We start from the raw sequence: 18,344 nt of genomic DNA on the forward strand, positions 1-18,344 counted from the left end.
AATCCGCTTAAACGCGAGAAAGTCCCCAGGTTGGAGTTGCGCAAGGAACGAACGCGGATTGCGTTTGCTGTTCCGCGGCCGCAACTCCTAGAAAACGCGATGGAGGAGGCAGAAGCAGGAGTGGAAGCATTGTGAGAGGGTTTGAGGGTGGAAATAAAAGCTCAAAGAGCACGGAGCGGGTTATTCCGTCCCTCCCAGATGCCAGAACGGCACAAGCAGAGGCTGATAATGATTTTTACCAGAATTAGGAAAAATCCTGAGGAATACAGAGCCCGAATTCCAGTGATTTTAGACAGAAGGGCCGAACGAACGCCCGAGCCACTTCTGTCGGATGGGGAAGGCGGATTGGTGGAAATCGTTACCCGCTAAAGCTGGGAATTATCGCAGCAGCCAGGTATCGGAGCTGAAATAAATCGATTTCCTGATTCGAGAGGGAAAGCGGGAGGATTTAAGACGAGCGGCCGTTTCAGCACTTTGATTGGAGACTCACAGAATCCTATAATTATTTCCATACCTTAGGGAAATACGTATGGATTACGTATGGATTTCTAGCCTGGAAACATTCAGGCTACGAAACGATGCTCTGGGTGATACATTCGTAAAAGAAATCCTCAGTTTCATCGCATTTCAAGTCTTGTTCATGTGTTTCTCATCTGAAACAATTAAAATAAATGAAGATGAAGCTGCCGGCGGCTTCACAAGCAGAGTAAGGAGTTAAATCGGTGCCGCCGTGCCGCCTTATCGGCACGTTTCTCTTCGTAAAGCCACGGAAACAAGTTTTACCAGCCGCCCTTATTTGCTCATGACTGACGGATGCCCCAGCAACCTCCAACGCCTCGAAACTCCCCGCCGCGAGATGCTCCCCTTTTTTCCCCACAAGAAATCCTGCCAGGAGATGGGGCTGTCTGCTCCGAAACACCCCAAGATTCACCTCAAAACCTCCTGCGATTTCTTTCCGAGGTCTTTCCCGCAATTTCTTTTTGAGGTCTTTCCCGCAATTTCTTTCCGAGGTCTTTCCCGCGATCTTTTCCCCGGATCCTTCTTGTTTAGACGCTACAAAAATAATCCTTTACAGGGGGAAGAAAGCAGGCTGCTGGGCACGGGGCAGGATTTAGAGCGCGGCGCGGGTGGTTGTCATTATAATTATTAACTACCATTAATTATAATTATTAGTTAACATGATGAAATACCCAAGAACATTAGCAGAAACTGAGATTTGGGCTAAACAATCAGAAAATACAAGTTAAATCTGCTACCGCCCCTGAGCCGGGGCCACTGCCGAGGGTATCGCAGTAGCTGTAGCGGACATCAAGATGTTTTCTTTTCCCCTTATTTACGCTGAGCCGCATGAATTTGAATTCTCCAACAATTTGTTCTCCAACAAATCAACGCAGGATCCGGCTCGAAGATGGCTGGAGCGTGGAGGGAAGCGCGCCGAAGCAATAATTCAGCTCACCTTTCCTTGGGGAAAAGCGGCAGCATCCGAAAACCATCGTGACGGGCGTAAAAATCGAGCAACGGCCAGATGTGTAGCGCCTATATCCTAAAGCCCGTCCCTCGTAGCAGCTGCGGCGAACTCTACGCCATCGCTTACTCGTCAGCCATTTTCTGAAGAAATCATTCCTTCGGGGAAAGCATTTACAGAAGGATTTTAGCCCCCGCTGACTTCTCCGAGCTCTTCCCGGCCGATTTCCTCGCCTCTCCTCTTCCCCGCTGACGTGCTCCGAGTGCGGGGACGGGGGCGCTTGGATGTTCCTGCGGATCGTGGGCAGACCGAGGTCCATCCTGCTCGGCTTCGAGCACTCCGAGGGGCTTTTAGTTACCGCGACTCATTAATTATTTTCAGATTGGAGTTTCCTGCCTGCATCCTAGAGGAGCACAACCTTAACGCTACCTATACGAGCCCTAAGCGTTTCCTACGCGGCGCAGCTGTGTCGGCACTTAATTCAAGGCTTTTGCCTCCGAACACAAACCCACGGCAATGTTTAGTGCGTAAGGACTCAGTTACGTTGCGGCCATCGAGCCCCAAACGCTCCCGAGAAGCTGGAGGAGCCCCGACCTCATCGATACGGCGGCACGGATGGCGATCGGGGCTCGGCACCGCCTCGCGCGCACCAGCGGCCGCTCGAGGACTCGCCCCTCGGCCAGCCCTTTGCTGGGAAGGGAAGGCAAAGCGCAGAGTCCACGGGAAGGGCGGTTGTACGACGAATCCATCAGCAGGGGCTAGAAAGCCGGGCAGAGCATCCGAAAGGCACAACGTGCTCGTTAATCGACCCGAAAAAGCGGTTGTCAAAGGGCTAAAATTCGACCCAAAAAGCAGTTGTCAAGGGCTAAAATTCAGCCTGAAAAGCGGTTGCTTAGAGGCTAAAATTCAACCCGAAAAGTGGTTTTTGAGGGCTAAAATTCAACCCGAAAAGTGGTTTTTGAGGGCTAAAATTCTACCTGAAAAGCGGTTGTCAAATGGCTGAAATTCAACCTGAAAAGCGGTTGTCGAAGGGCTAAAATTCAACCCGAAAAGCGGTTGTTGAAGAGCTAAAATTCAACCCAAAAAGCGGTTGTCGAAAGGCTAAAATTCAATGTGAAAAGCAGTGGTCAAATGGCTAAAATTCAGCCCGAAAAGCGGTTGTCGAAGGCCTAAAATTAAACCCGAAAAGCGGTGGTCAAATGGCTAAAATTCAACCCGAAAAGCGGTTGTCGAAGGGCTAAAATTTAACCCAAAAAGAAGTTGCTGAAGAGCTAAAATTCAACCTGAAAAGCAGTTGTCAAATGGATAAAAATTCAACCCGAAAAGCGGCTGTCGAGGGCTGAAATTCAGCTCTGCAAGGCGAAGCTGGGTTCCCAGAGGAGCCGAGCCGTTCCTTCCCACCCAAACTTCAGGAGCAGCGAGGAAACCTCGCTCAGGCCGCGCCCCAACGACGCAAGAAGGGAATTAATTAATTACAAATTATTCTTTTACGCTGACCACTGATTTTTTTTTCCCTTCCCCTTGTTAATAACCAGGGTGGAAAACAACCCCACAGGTAGAGCGAAGCAGCGCAGCACACAGCCCCGACTCCGCTCGCTCTTCCCTGCTGGAAGGCCCGCAGATACCTGGAGCGACGCCAACGCTTCTGGAGCGAGCGCAAGGAGATAAAGCAGAAAGGGGAAGGTGTAAGGAAGGTGTAAAACTCACTATATTACAAATAAAAGCGGGGTTTGTCTGGTTTTCAGAAGGGCTGGCTCACGGAGATCCCACCGCTTTCAGGAGCCAAGATTTAAGGTTACAGGCAGCCCACCCCTATTAAAGAATCGCAATTTTTCCTTAAATAAACCTTAACTCAAAGGTATTTCCTACAGCGCTTCCCGAAAATCCACCCCGATGAAACCACCGACCCTCAAACGCAGCAACGCGCAAGCAGAGCGCCGGTTTTAACGCTAAGCCGAGCCTAGTTGTTGTCAGCAGGATGGGACCGGCGAATTAAATCTAGACCGGAGCGTTTCTACTGAGAAAAGCAGAAAACCTGGAAATCACCCCAAAATTTTGCTGAGCAAGGAGGAAAAACCAGCAGCTGTAAGAGGAGGCAACAGAATCGAGACTCTTTCTTGGCACAGGCTGAATTTGAACAGATGATGGTGGCGAGCTGAACGCCCGTCTGCTTTCAAAGCAAAAAAAAAAAAAACGTGTGAAGATTACGCTTCCGAGGCAGCTTTCTAACCCCGCGCCCCGTCTCGTCTTTTACAGCCTTCAAAATCATCCCCCCGCGTCACCCTAAGGCGCCTCCGGCCTCCTCCACGGCACCCGGTTCGTTCCCGCAGCGCGCTAACGGCGCTCGGGGGTAATTACGCCGCTCTGAGGTGAAACGCGCCTCAAAACGAGATCTGGGGAGCGGGCCGAATACGCTAATACACCCCAAAACTGGGAGATATCCGATTAAATCCATGGAAGAGGCGGGAGCAAGCGGCGGGCGACTCCCTCGACACCCAACAGCTCGCGGGGTTGGCCTCGGCATCGAGCCCGACCCGCAATAAGAGGGAACGAGCCAAATTCGTTACAGCCCCGATGAGGTAATTACTGACTCAGCGTCTTAATTCTGTTTGGAAAAGAATCTTCCAGGACTAATTTGAGATGTCCGTCTGCAGGAGAGGGGCGCGGCGCTCGGGAAGGCGACTGGGCGATGCCAGGATGAACAGTTCCGGAGCCGAGCGCGGCGTTTTCCCGCATGATCAATCTCCCTGGCGTGGAGGAGGCAAAACGTTCCCTCTCACGGAGCTCATCCCGCGATCCCGTCGCGGAGGACATCACCGGCACGGCTGAGGATCCGGTTAAGTCGCTGCCGCCGAGGAAGCGCGCCGGAGGAAAGGGTTTGAGGTCGGGAGCGGCCTCAGCGCTTTGTCTTCGTGTTAACGCTCAAATCTCCCTTTCTGCCTGTCGCCGGGGGAAAACGTCTCTCGTACAAAGAATTTACACCAAGTTGGAGGGTGGTAAGGCCGGACGCGGCGTCACGCCGGTGATTCGAGGCAAAACACGTCCTTATCCATCGACCCATCCGGCAGGAAAGCTCCCAGCCGCCTCTCTCCGTAGCGGGAATAACCTCTGCGGTGCCACGGAAACCAATTTCCCTTCTTTCTCCCTCATTTCAAGGAGAATCCTGACTCCAGGCGATGATTAATCAGCTTCGACTAAGCGTTTTCTGCTACCACGGGCGAGTAAGTCGGCTGCGTCCGCAGCGCTGAAGAGAGGGAAGCCGAGCCGAACCCAAATAACGAACCGGAGCACGGAGACAGCGGATTTGCGGACCGGTTCTAAGCCTCCAACCTCTCACGAGCTTTACCAGGGCACCAGAAATGAAGGCAGAGTCACAGGTAATCTCAGGATCGTCCTTTTATCTCCACCCACCAAAACATTCACCTTTAAAATAAAAGCATTTTACAAACAATACAATGTCGACACCACTTAGTTGCGCTCCGCGTTAAAAGGAAGAATAAAACATCAGGGAGAATATTACAGTCACGTGGAAGTTACGCAGAACCTTAACGGCGCACGCCGCAGAAATTAAAACCCCGGAACCGAATTTCCGATGTTTCCAGACAGACAGGCTAAGGGGACAAACCACATCTTCGTTAAATATAGAAAAGTTTCAATTTAAGGGGGAAGAGGTTTCCTTTGCCAGATCGTCAAGTAGCACTGGTTTGCACACATGCTCAAAAGTGAATTCTCCTAGTACAAAGCCATCTAAAAAACAGAGACCGCACAAAACCTAGCTACTAAAATGAAGATTTGGTAAAAAAAAAAAAGGAAGATTTTCCTCTATTTTCCCAAAAAAAAAAATATCACTTTACAGGTAAAGGCTTCCACTGCCTACGTGAGTTTAGTAGAATGAGAACTCAAAAAGATGTGCTATGAAATTCACAGATACAGTTTTAAAAAAAAAAACCAACCCCAAAAACCCAACCCAAAACACGTCAGGTCTTTTACACGTCGCCTTCCCCCTCCAGGCTTCACTCCGCATCCTCGTCCTCCTGCGCTGCAGCCGCTTCCTCGCTTTCTTCCTCTTCGTCTTCTACCTCCCCGCCTTCCGCTGCCTGCTGCTCCTCTTCCTCCGGGAGAGATTCCTCGGCAGGCGGGGAAGGCTGCTCCTCCGCGGTGTCTGCGGCCGGCTCCACCTCCGCTTGCGCCTCCGTTTCTGTCCCCGTTTCCTCTCGTTCCCCCTCATTTTCAGCTCCTTCTGGGTTCTCTTCGGGATCCTTGTTTTCCTCATCCAGATTTTCCTCTTCCGGATTTTCCTCCTCTGGATTTTCCTCTTCCGGATTTTCCTCCTCTGGATTTTCCTCCTCATCCTTGTTTTCATCCGCTCCTTCTGCCGTTCCTTCCTCTACATTTCCGCTGGCTCCCCCTTCTCCTTCCTCGTGCTCCTCTTTTTCTTCTGGGTCATCCGTGAAAGGATTCTCACCCTGAAAAGAGAAGACAAACATTTCGGCTGCTGCGAGTTTCTCTCTGGCTGCTTCGGGGAATTCACGCCGGCTCCACGCCAACCCTCCCAAGAAATTCGGCGTTACGGTTACACCGAAAGCAGTCAAGCGAGCCGCGCCTGAAAGCGGACGCCACCTCGAGAATTCAAATCGACTCTAATATTAGTAGTGACGGCGCGACGCTCGGGTCTCCGGCCAAAGCTTAAGCTGGAAGCTTTGCTCAGGGTTCGGTGTAACGTGTGGGGCAGCTGACGCTGTAGGGATTCGGTAACCAGGAATCCGATATATTACCCAAAACCTCCCCAAATCGCCTCAAAGTTCAGCTCGTAAGCGCCCTCGGCAGTCAGCTACCGCCAAATTCCTACAGCACGAAAGCGCCGCTACCAGCGCGACCCCGTACCGAGCCGCTCCGCAAATACCCACCTTCAGGTACCGCTCCAGTTTCTTACTGATGAGTTTGTTGTTGAGAATACTCCTCGCAACTACCAGCGACGATTTCTTGGACTGCTCCATCATAGCCTGGACGGGAGAACAAAAACCAACGCGCTTAGATTTTGTTCTAAATTAATTTCCGAAGCCAGGAATTAGTCACGACTCAGCGGACGACGGGCTACAGAGCTACGCTTTGGTATTTGGGTAGGTGACAACACAGCGATATTTAAGAAATCTGCCGTTTTCTGCGCTTTCCCGGAATTCTCCGCTTCGGAAAGGTGAGTACCAGGCAGCCGAGGAAAAGCCGCGCGGGAGCGTTTCGTCCCTCGGTCTCTGGGGTTGGATTTGGATTCTGCTGAGGCGCGGGGAGCGACGGGCGGCTGAGGAGGCGAGCGCTGCGGACGGCGCTCAACACGGCCGCGCTAACGCGTCACGATTTAGTCGTGTGCCGATAGATGTATTTTATACCTAGAAAGAGCTGTCACGTGACAGCCAGCGCCTCAGATCGCTGCTCGGGGGTATAGTGAAGCTTGTGACATCCTCCCGTACGTACGGGGAAGCGGGGAAGGCAGAAAGCTGTTTATTTTGCAGGAAAAAAGAGAGACGAGAGCTCATTTTCAGATTTGCAGAGGCTTTGCTGAAGGGGTTTTAATCCCGCCACCCCCTTGCTCGCCAGCTTTTGCTTCGGGGGACGCGAGAACGGTCCAAATTAACTGCAGACCGCGGCGAGAAGTTTCTGGGGACGCGAGAACATCAAAATTCACTGCAGACAGCGGAGAGAAGCACTGACGAGGATGAAGAGTTCTCCCTGATTTTAGGAACCACGGGAACTCGAACCATCCAAACCCGTGCTCCTCCTGGTGCAGCGGAAGCCTCGCAAGACCCCCGAGGCGCCAGGCCGCCCACTCACCCGGCGGTTGTGGTTGTGATCGAGCGACTTCAGGTGTTTCTGGATGATGCCGTACTGCATCGGGATGAAGAGGTCACAAGCAGCGCAATGAGCCGCCTCCACCTTTTTAATAAAATGCTCCATGCCGACATCTAAAAAGGAAGAGAAGAACAGTATTCACCGGAAAATAATCCGGGGATCCGCGCTGTGTTACAGATTTTCCTCCAGCCTACGTTAGAAACGCATTTTTCGCTGCCACAAACTCATTTTTCGCTGCTGCAAACGCATTTTTCGCCGCCGCAAACGCATTTTTCGCCCCTCCACCAACACCAAAACAGTCTTCCCGGGGAGCGGGAGAGGAGCCAAGCGGAGCGCGCGTCATAAAGAGCCAGGTTAAGGGAATACCGGCGGCCTGGCCGCCCGCCGCAACGCCGCGAGCTGCATCAGCGCTGCGGGTACGCAAGAATTAAAGAAAAAAATATATCTCCTCAGCCAGCTCAGCATTTCTCTAGCGTCCACAAAGCCGGGGAATAACCTGAAGCGGCTGACGCTGCGCTCGAGCGGGCAGCAGGTTTTACTCTTCAGCAACACCACTATTTTTACTGTTATTTTTTACTCTTTTACTATTTATGGAGTTGGCAAGGCGGCCGCTACACGCGGCGAGGGAACTGGTGGTAAATCTCACCTTGCGTAAGATCTTGGTCCCTATAAATCTGCTGAATAACTGCGTTTATGTCTTCGATCGCTTTACGCCGCTCTTCGGTTTTCCGAGTTTTATTAGCAACGTATTCCTGTACGGCAAAATATTTGGTATTAATCTTTTTTTTTTTTCCTCCCCCTCCATTTTTGGGTGCGTCCCTCTAGCGCGCTCACCCCAACGGTCCTACAAATCCCACCGCGCATCGCCCTACCGGTAGCCCTGCCTTTCTTCGCTTAAACCACCCACTCCGGCTACCAAAATCTGTCATGGGCAAGTATTTTATTTCCTACCAGTGCAACCAGTAAGCCTAGAGGTTAAGCGAGCTGCTCAAAAGAAGAGGGCAGGCGAGGCAGAGCCTCTGACGCTTTAGCCCAACTTTACTCCACCTTCTCTAGCAGTTTCCACCACAGTTACTTAGAGGAGCAGTTTAGGAGCTTTACAGCATCTCCAAAATAATAATAATAATATTAATAATAATATTAATAATAAATCAACCCAAAATTCTTAAGCCCAGGGGACAGAGAAACAGAACCAGAGGCTCACCTGGAGAAAATCAGCTGTTTGTTGAGGCAACTTGGTTCCAACGAACTTGAAGTGTTCCTTGTGGAATTTGCTCTCGAGGTGATTGTTCATCTCGTCGTCGTAAAAGGTCCGATATTTGCATAACGAACAAACAAACTGGATCCTGTCGAGAGAGTCGGGAGGCGAAGGGAAGCGATATTCAAACCAATCCATTCCAGCTCTACCGGGTACCGCTTTCTCACCGGATCTACTCCACGGTCTACTCAAGGCGTAGAGCCGAGAAACTCCTGGAAGCCTCCACCCCTTTAAGCATTTACGGGATGTTTCCCAATGTTTTTCCCCGTTTCTATTTCTCTTTTAAGCAGGGATGGCAAGAAGAGCGGCAGGAGAGCAAAGCAGATTCTACAAGGAGCAGACAAAACACTGGGACAACTGGGAACAAAAGGACGGAGCCCAGCTGCGAGTGCTACGGTCCCAGAGGAGAAAGCAACGTCACTAAAAATCAAATCAAATCAAATCGGAGACGTTACCTTTCTACCATGCGATCCCGATGCCTCTTCTTTTGCCTCTCTTGAGTTTTCTTGCCCGCCTGCAATTTGCGTTTGATTTGACTGATCTCTTCTTGAATTGTTAAAGCACCTAAGTGTTTAAAGCAGGTTGGATTTCAGGGCACCACCTGATCAAAGAGAATTTCCCTAGACAAGTTTAGTCGTCAGCCCGACCAACCCGCGCAACCTACGGACGCCGTGAGTCACAAAGCTCCTCCCGCCGGCCAACTACGGATAAACCTCGGGTTTATACGGCAGCGCCGTCCACCCCCAAATTAGCTTTTTTCCCCCCCAAAAAAAGTCGCACCGGGACAGGCTCGGGGGACAGAGGGGAGAACCACGGCAGACAGAGTCTAAAGCGGTTTCCCAGCTTCATTTTAATTAGTTTCCTACAACTAGCTTTACAAGGTTTTAAGTATTAATTAATTACAGGTTTGATTATTTTAAATACCACCCGCTCCGATTTGTCCAGCCTCGAAGCGAACACCGGCAAGGCGATAAAGCTGGGGGAACCAATCCACACCGCTTCGTTTTGGGACGGAAAAGCCGCTTCTCTGGCCGCCCGCCCCGGCGTAGGCGCGGACACGTCCCGGGATATCAAATTTACGCTGCTTCTCTGAGCTCCCTTCGGGGATCGCGGTGCTTTTCCGACCGGTCCCGTCTCTCCAAGCCGGGAAGTTCCATCCCGTTTCACAGCCGCAACAACTTACCCAAAATCTACGGCACAGCGGGAATTAAATCTGGTTGCCTAAGCCCCCCGGGCTAGCAGCTTCACCAACCTACCTTGAGCAAGGGATCCAGCTCCTCCCTAGCAGGGTTTTTACAGCATTTCCTTATCCCTGAGCAGACACAAAGGACGGGATTCGTCTGACTAAACGCAGACGTTACGGCTGAGCTACTCCCCTGTCCCCCCGTCAGCGGAGGTCTCACCCTGAAGAACAAAGCGAATCGCGGCCCCGGGAAGGGCCCTTCGCCGTTTCTCTCCGCCGGCTACGGCGATGCAATCCCACCGGAGCCTCACACGCGGGAGCCTCGACCGCTCTCGCTCATCGGACCCCGCCGCTGGTATCTATCCCAGCGCCAGCGTCCCCAGGGGACTCGGGGACGCGCGCCGAAGGCAAATCGCCCTTCGGCGAGGAGGCGCAGAGGTTTAGCCCGGGTCGCCAGGACGCAACGAACCAGAAGGGAGAGCGAAGCCACAAGGCAAACGGAACGAACGGACTCTAAGAACCGAAGGAGCCTGAATAAACTCATCGGATTTAACTGGAAATCTCTCTTCCGGCCACGTCGGAGCCCTCGATTTCGGCTCCGCGCGGAGCTTCGGAGCACAAACGAGCGGTAAAACGCGCACCAACTCACCTTTCTCCGAATCTTTTCCTTCTTCGTCTTCCCCCTCCTAAAAATGCAACGCCGGAACGTTAAAACCGTCTAGAGAAAGCGAACGTCCGGAGGCTGGCTCGTCCCCTTCGCCAGCGTCCTTCCTCTCAAACCCTCCCCTGGAAGCACGGCACGGAGGAGCGACGTCGCCGCCGGATCTGGCCGCTCCGCGCTCCCTCGGCGCAGGGAAACGCGGCGCCCGCTCGGCGGCAGATGCCACCGCAACGCCTGCGGGTCTCGTAGCCGAGAGATCTCCCTCCGCCGAGCTGAGGCTAGAGCCAGGCAACGTAATCCCGCGCTTTCCACATCACAGGCGATTGATTTGGGGGTTTTTCTTACTGAAAGCTCTTTGCGCAGGCGTATTTTACCACGTTTCGACACCGTGAAGCGTCTCGCAGCGCCGCCTGTAACACCCGCGCTTCCCTCGACAGAGCATTTTACTTCCACCCTCTCCCCGCTACTCATCCGAGCCTCTACCCCCGACTCGGTTTGGGAATAACGCAAGGATCCAGGGATCTGCCCTCACCCCCTCCTGCACCTCCGACCAGAACTACAGCTTTTAATCACGATAAAGTCGTTTCCCAGAGTTACTTACGCCTCTGGAGCCCTCCTTCTCCTCTTTTTCTCCCGATTCTCCTTCCGTTCCCTCCTCTGAAACAAACACCGCAGTCAGCATAAAGAGAAGCAACCCAGATCGACGCCGATGCGTTTGCCACTGCGTTAAACCCGTGGCAAAGCCCGATGGCTCTGCCGGAAATAAAGAGAGCGGCGGCTTTATGCCGCTCCGCTCTTACCGTTGTCGGAGTCGGAGTTATCGGAGCCGTCCGTCTTCGCCGCCTTGCTGTCGGGTTCATCGGAGCTGTTTGTTTGCTTCCGCTTCTTCCCGGTGGGATCTTTCTTGATTTTCTTTTTCTGGGGCTGCGAGAGAAGAGAAAGGTTAATCCCCACAATAGGAGCAGGTGCCCTCCGCAACCAGCAACGTCTTATTTTATTTATTTTTAACGAGTTAAGCCTCCTGCATTAAATTTCGGACAGGCAGAGTTGCTCAGGAAGGATTAATCCACCGCACCTCTATCCCGTAATATCGGAGATGAAGCCGTGAAGGGCCGCAACGGTCTCCTACCTTCAGAAAACCAAGTTTTTAGGCTTAAAACATCCCACGTATCCATATTGCTGCGCAACAGAGCGCAGCCTCCTCTGTCCGCTCAGGAGAAAACACGTTACAAAGCCAATAACACGCAGAATTATCTCTTGGAGCGTGTTTTGGAGCCCTTCCCTGCAGGACGCGTGGGTCCGGTGGCAAATAAGTCTCTATCCGAGGCGAGCAGGTGGGAGGACATCGCACAAGTACTTACTTTAAAATCCGAATCCCACGTTTTCCAGTTTCTCCTCATTCGTTGTTTCATCATTCCTCCTCCGTAACGCATATTTCCCGAGAAACCTCGCATTCCCTGGAACATGCTGAGTTCTGGGATAATGTTGTGGGAGAAGAGGGAAGGGAGCCTGGAGGAGCCGTGGGGACCGAGACCCCGCGATCCCATCGATTGCGGAGGTTCGTTCCACTGTCCGCCCATGCGCCCGGGATAGGAAGACGCCATGGGTCTGTTATTGCGTCCGTCTCTACCCCAATTCTGCCCCCGTTGACCAAAATTATCCCGTGCTCGGTTCTGGTATTGATCCCGACGGTTCCCGTAGAAGTTGTCGTAGTGACCTTCGTAGGCGTTCTCGTTGTCGTGTTCGGATTCGTTGTAATCGTAGCCGGATCGGTACATGTCGCGGTCGTTCATCGAAGACCTCGAGTCGTAGGATTCGTACGAGTCGTACCTGCAAGAGACGCGTCGGCGAGATACCACTGAGAAACGGTTAAGCAAACGAAACCCTTCGAAACACGTTTTTAGGGTTATTTTTTTTTCCAATCGCCAGACGTTTCGCCCAACGCGGGGCGGATTTCGCCGCGTGGTGGGACAGGACACGGACCGGCGAGAGCTGGTGGCAGAGCTTCAAGGTTTCAGTTCCAGCGGTGGAGGAACCAGAGACCTTTAGACTCCCTGATGCCAGGGAGCCCCTGGAACCATTCGTTTCTTTCAGAATTACCAACATTTTTTGAAAGAATTTTTAAAAACCCACATTGAACAAAGGTTCCTTCACCAGCTGAGGCGGGGGGTTTGTCCCCGCTCCCAAACATCTGCTTCAAAACGAGCTTTAGGAGCAGCCGAAGCAAACCAGGAGCTGCTCGTCCTCACACCGTGTTCCACCTTATCCAAAAATCCTTCCAGGAACAGCGAGATTTACTCCTCAGCTACTCAAGGAGCACCTCGGCACAACCAAAGACCTCTTCCAGACCCCTCCTGCCTCACTCCCCCCGTGCAATCCATCCGCTAACGCGCTTGTTTTCCCAACCGGAACGCCAACGTCCGCCTCAACTATTTTAAATCCATTTTTTCCTCCTGGAAATGAGGCCGCGGAGGATTTTTTAACTTTATATTGGGCAATACTACAACCGCGGCATGCGTTTCGTACCGGAATTTAAGGCTTTGCGTGCTTGCCGGCAGCGCTTTGACTGACAAGGCGGGCGAGGAGGAAAACCCGGCGCTCAAGAAAAGATCCGAACTAACGAGCCTCGTCAAAGCGCGACCCCCTCGCCGCTGCGCTCTACGGCGAGGCCTCGAGAGCACGGAGATGGGAAGCGCCGGCGGGGGGGAAAAGGCGTTCTCCCGGCTCCAAGGTCGGAAGAAAGTCACCCCACCGATCCACGGAGAGACGGTGGAGCTCCAAAATCAGGTCAGGCACCGATGGAGGAGCTGCCAGTGTTTGGTTACGGCTAAGCCGGAGCAGCTGGAGGGCGAGCAGCTCCTTTTCTGCTGCGTTACAGCACGGAGCCGACGTTATCCAAGGGATTTATCTTCCTCTTACCGCATTTCTCGAAATTTTTCGCTTTTTAATAAACCCTATCCCATTCCCAACTGGCGCGGCGGCGCCGAATCGGTGCAAACGCGCCGCGGGCGGGAGCGTGTCTGCGAGCAGCCGACCGCCGGCGCGCGAGATCAAAGCGGAGGAGCCCAAAACGACATTCGAAGGGACAAGAATCCGGGGAACGATTCGGCAAACGCTTTCCAGCGCGGTTAAACCGAGCAAGCGACCGAAACAAATCGATTTGGTAGAGTAGTATGGACGTGTCATTTCGTAGGAGTTACTGGTTTGGAAGCATAGGAGCGGCGTAGAAAACAGTCGCGTCACATTTATTACTATTTACTCCTGAATTTTACTTTGTCCAACGTACTTTTACTTATTTAAGGCATTAAAAACCTGGAGTAAGCCGTCGCTTTGCAGAAATACCAAGTCCTGGCTCAAAACTCCCAGCGCACGTTAATAAATAAGAAATCTTTGGGGGAAGAATCCCGTTTCTTAGTACTTAAACATTAACGCAGGTCGGCAAGGAGCTGCCTACGCCGTAGAGCTGAGCATCTACCGGGATGCTGGCTACAAAAACCTCGCTGCAGAAGTCAATCTCTTGATCAAAATTAGTAATTTAACCTCAGATTAAGTACGAACCAGCGCCTTGTTTTCCTTAACGCTGCTCTACAAGCGCGTAAGCTGGCGAGAACAAGGAATAAAAAGGATTCCTGATCGTAATTCTTTTACTGAAGAACCCAAAATTTCAGCTGCTGCTGGAAACGCTGCACTAAGTCCCAAATTCGGATTTTTTTTTGCAAAACGCGGATGAGAATTTAGCATAAAATCCTAATTTTACAGTTACAGCAGGGGAGAGGAGGGCGGCTGAGCCAGCTCTGGACGCTCGCTTGAGTCACGACGCTGGAAAAATCAAGAAGGAGCCCAGCCGAGGAACAAACCGAGCCGCAACGACTCTCAACGAGCAGCGGATCGTCGCCGCGTCTCCTCGCCTCGCGCCCCGCGCTCACCTGTCTCCGCCGGATCCGTAGTGGCCTCCTTGCATCGCGTCCGCGTCCATGTGCGACACCATGTCTAAGCGCTGGTTCATTTTCGCGATGACGGCGTCGGCGTTGCCGCCGCCCGAACCGTCGGGGTTCATGTCAACGTCCGAATTGGCCATTTCCCAGGAATTCGACGTGGCCATGCCGTATCCGTAATTACCCGAGTTATCCTGGCCGTATCCATAGCCGTAACCGTATCCCTCGTAACCTGGAACAACAACAATAGAAGAGCTGGGTTTATTTCTAGTTGTCTGGCTTCGCTAATATTTTAATCCGAATTAAGATGCCCCAAGCAATCGCCACAAGGAGTTAGAATAAAAAAAAGTTCAGATTTTTATTTAAGTTACCTATAAACGTTAAACTATTGAGCTCACAAAGGTTTAAGGGAACAATTTGCTCGTGTAAGTCCCGTAAAAGACAGCCACAGCCTACAGCTTCCTCCACCCAACCGGCTCCGGACGGGAATAAACACGGCCAAGGCCGAGCCTCCATAAAAACCAGTTTTGGGTTAACACAGAGACGCCTCAGAACCATTTTTGAGCTGGTTTTTAGTTTGATACGAAGCTGTCGGTAGCCAGGCGAACGCAGCTAGGACATCCCTTCGCCAAAACCGATAGAAGCTGCTTTATAACCCCGCAAATCCCTAGGGACGATGCTATAGCGCGTACCCGTCCGCAAAGCCAGCGCCGCCGAGCGCTGCTGAAAGCGAAAACGCTTTCAGCCTCGCGTTTCCCACCCGTTTTAAACCAAAAAGCGACAGCGAGGCTTCTCCTCCCGCTAAAGAAGCCGAAACGGTTATAACCGGGGAAAAAAACCACCGTAGGAATAACGCGCAAAGCCAATTAAGCGCCTGCTGAGGGTTAAAATTTTTAAATTTAGGTTTTTCTCCTCCCTGATCTTTTCTTTGGCTGCCGGCGCACGCAGCGAGGGTTTGGATTTCTGCTGTCTCCCCAAGCCTCGATTACCCCCGCACCGACTTCATTTGCGTTTTCCAAGCAGCAGAAAGGGGTTTTTTTTGGTGGGAAACAACTCCAAACCCCAAATATTCCACCTAGAACAGTTCTCCTGCGCAAGCATTTACAGCAACAAAGTTTTCTGTTGGCTTCGACGTTGAGTTTTTTTAAGATAAAAGAAGAAAATCGTCGCACGGGGGGAACAGCGAGAGGCTGGACGGGGTGCGGGGACGGCGGTTGTTCGTCACCGACCTCGGCGCGTCTCCCTCAGGCTCAAGAAAGGATCTGAAGAGGGAGGTCATAAACTATTATTCCAGTTTTTATTGTACTTGCCTCTGTTCGTCCCAGAGTTCCAGTCTCCATAACCTAGAAAAGAGCAAAAAGCAATTAGAGACGAGTTTCTCGTTATCGTGGCGCTCGCGGCCGAAGAGATTCTCGCTACCCAGCGTCGAAACGGAGCAACGCCGCGAATAATCCACGCGTTTCGCACCAAAGAGCGAAGAAATCGGACCTTGACGCCGCCGCAGCCACGAGACGTCCCCGCAACAGCAACACCTTTTGCTCGCCTTACACGTAAAACAGGTTTTAATTTCAAGCTGAGCTCCTGGTAACGAATTCCACGACTGAGTGTTTTGGGAGCAGAGGGGAAGCGTTCGGGAAAGCGAGAGGGATCTCGCGCGGGATAAACCCCGCTCCCGTTAACGCCGAAAAAGAGGGGATCGGGAGACGTCGGGGAGGTTCGGATCCCATCGTCCGCCAACCTGCAGCCTCCCGGGACTGACATTCAGACGCCCTTTGAGGCGAAACGGACCTCGACGGCATCGCTGCACTTTGCCCTTGCGGAAAAACCAGCTGGAAGATGGGAGATCCCGGGATGGAAAGCCGCCATCCGGAGGAACCCCGGCCTCGCCGCCGCCATCCCGCGCTCCCCAGTCGAGAAAGCGTTACCCAAATGTTCATTAGCAAAGTAATTACAGCCTCCTTAGGCAGGGTACGTCGGCGCACCGCTTCCTATCAACCTATACGCACGCTATGGGAAAGCGACGTTACCTTGCGGGTTCTCGTTGCCATTTCCCCCTTAATTAGAAACTCCTCTTCGCAGAAGAAATTAATTTATTAATTTTTATTAATTTACCCCCCTGAGGCACTTCCAGCCGAAAGAGGTGACGGCAAATAGAGCGGCAAATCGCTTCCTACGCCCGCCGCGCTCCACAGGTGAGCCCGGAGGCCGCTCGGGCAGCCAGCGCGTGAATAAAAACCTCCGGATTAAAAGAAAAAACGGTAAAAATCGCCGCTACATTAGGCGAGAAGGAGAATCGCGGCCGTAACCTGAGCGAGGATGAGGAATTCCCGTCAGCCGCCGCCGCCAGACAGAAATGGGATGGAGCTAATTAAGCCTGATCGGGGTTATGCTTAAAATAAATTAATTTTCTGTCAGCGAGAGAGGCTGGCTCGCTCCCTGCTGCCCCGCCACCCGCACCGGCGGTGCCCGGGGAGCGATGCCAGAGGGGCCGGACCGGAGGACACAACCGCTGCGAGGCCCCGCTGACACGGAGAAGGGACGAGACCGGGCGGCGGCGGCGGCGGCGCCCAGCGCCCCTCCGGAGCCCGCCCGCTCCCGCCCCGGCTCCCCCGGGGCCCGGCGGGGGCCGCGGTAGCCCCGTCTCCCCCGCGGGGGCCGCCCCCGCCGCCATCTTGCGCCGCCGCCCCTCACCTGAGTAACTCATGATGGCGGCGCCGCCGCCCGCCGCCGCCTCCCTCTGCGCGAGACGGTAACGGCGGCGCGCGGGCCCCGCCTCCCCGCCCCATTGGCCGCGCCGCTCCGCCTCCTCCCTTCTCATTGGCCGGCGGCCCCCCCGCACCCGCGCCCCGCCGCCATTGGTTGAGCCGCCCTCCCCTCACGCTCCGCGGCTCCCATTGGTGCGGCTCACCCCCTCCCTCGCCTGCCATTGGGCGGCCCCCGCGGCGGTTGGCGGGCGGAGGTGTCAATCGCGGCGCGGCGGGCTCCTCGCTCAATGGGACCCGCGAGGCCGAGCGCTGATTGGTCGGAGCGGCTGTCACCTCGCGAGGAGGCTGGACCGCCGCCGCTCTGTCCTCTGATTGGCCAGATAGGGGGAGGGCCGACACCGCCTGCGCCAATAGCGCGACAGACCCGCCTCGGGCCTCCAGCCCCGCCCCTTCTAGGGCGGGTCCGCGCCTCGCCCCGCCCCTCCACGCCGAAGCGCCCGCTGGTATTGGCTACGGCCGCCGAGGCTCCGCCCCCACGTGTCGTCCTCCCCCCGTGGGTGTGGCCGTGACGGGGTGGGGCGGGGCCGGGGCGTGGCCTCATCCTGACCCCGCTGTCCCCATTCCCAGGACAGGGCCTCGGCCTGACCCCGGTGACCCCTGACCCGGGGGTCAAGGTCGCACCCTGACCCCGGTGACCCCATGTCCTAGGGGTCAAGGCCTCATCCTGACCCCCTAACCCCATTCCCAGGGGTCAAGGCCGCATCCCGACCCCGGTGACCCCATATTTTAGGACACGGCCTCATCCTGACCCCGTGTCCCCATTCACGGGGGTCAAGGTCGCATCCTGACCCCCCTGACCCCATTCCCAGGGGTCAAGGCCGCATCCTGACCCCGTGTCCCCATTCCCGGGGGTCAAGGCCGCATCCTGACCCCCTGACCCCATTCCCAGGGGTCAAGGCCGCATCCCGACCCTGGTGACCCCATATTTTAGGACACGGCCTCATCCTGACCCTATTCCCGGGGGTCAAGGCCGCATCCTGACCCCGTGTCCCCATTCCCGGGGGTCAAGGCCGCATCCTGACCCCCTGACCCGGTTCCCAGGGGTCAAGGTCGCATCCCGACCCCAGCGACCCCATATTTTAGGACACGGCCTCATCCTGACCCCGCGTCCCCATTCCCGGGGGTCAAGGCCGCATCCTGACCCCCTGACCCCATTCCCGGGACACGAGGCCACATCCCGACCCTCCCCCCTCCTCACACCTCCCCGGGGGAGCCCCTAAAACCCCCCCAGCC

General features: G+C 54.1%; 2 protein-coding genes across 2 annotated transcripts in view; both read right to left on the reverse strand.

Moving 5' to 3' along the window:
• Positions 1–4,603: 4,603 nt before the first annotated feature.
• AKAP8L (A-kinase anchoring protein 8 like) lies at positions 4,604–17,112 on the reverse strand. The gene is made up of 13 exons (XM_082334056.1): positions 17,038–17,112; positions 15,657–15,689; positions 14,338–14,578; positions 11,773–12,241; positions 11,212–11,335; positions 11,013–11,068; positions 10,400–10,436; positions 9,023–9,131; positions 8,514–8,655; positions 7,956–8,061; positions 7,292–7,422; positions 6,373–6,468; positions 4,604–5,931 (listed from the first exon to the last, which is right to left on the reverse strand). The coding sequence occupies exons 1-13, from the start codon at positions 17,048–17,050 to the stop codon at positions 5,479–5,481; spliced, it is 2,010 nt and encodes a 669-aa protein (XP_082190182.1). The 5' UTR covers positions 17,051–17,112; the 3' UTR covers positions 4,604–5,478.
• Positions 17,113–17,380: 268 nt separating this feature from the next.
• WIZ (WIZ zinc finger) overlaps positions 17,381–18,344 on the reverse strand; it is a gene marked incomplete at both ends in the record, with an annotated part of 57,956 nt that continues 56,992 nt past the window's right edge. The window contains 1 exon segment of the mRNA XM_082334061.1: positions 17,381–17,419. Within this exon segment, the coding sequence (XP_082190187.1) occupies positions 17,381–17,419 (39 nt within the window).

The sequence above is a fragment of the Platalea leucorodia genome (assembly GCF_965183815.1).
Source record: "Platalea leucorodia genome assembly, chromosome: 29".
NCBI lineage: Eukaryota > Metazoa > Chordata > Aves > Pelecaniformes > Threskiornithidae > Platalea > Platalea leucorodia.

Bases quoted from the DNA above. Each gene is read 5' to 3' on its own strand.
- AKAP8L (XM_082334056.1), bottom strand. The intron at 11,069-11,211 runs GTAAGAGCGGAG...TGTTTGTTTCAG, and splicing joins TAACTCCGACTCCGACAACG to AGGAGGGAACGGAAGGAGAA. The intron at 9,132-10,399 runs GTGAGTTGGTGC...TTAAACACTTAG, and splicing joins AGGAAAAGATTCGGAGAAAG to GTGCTTTAACAATTCAAGAA.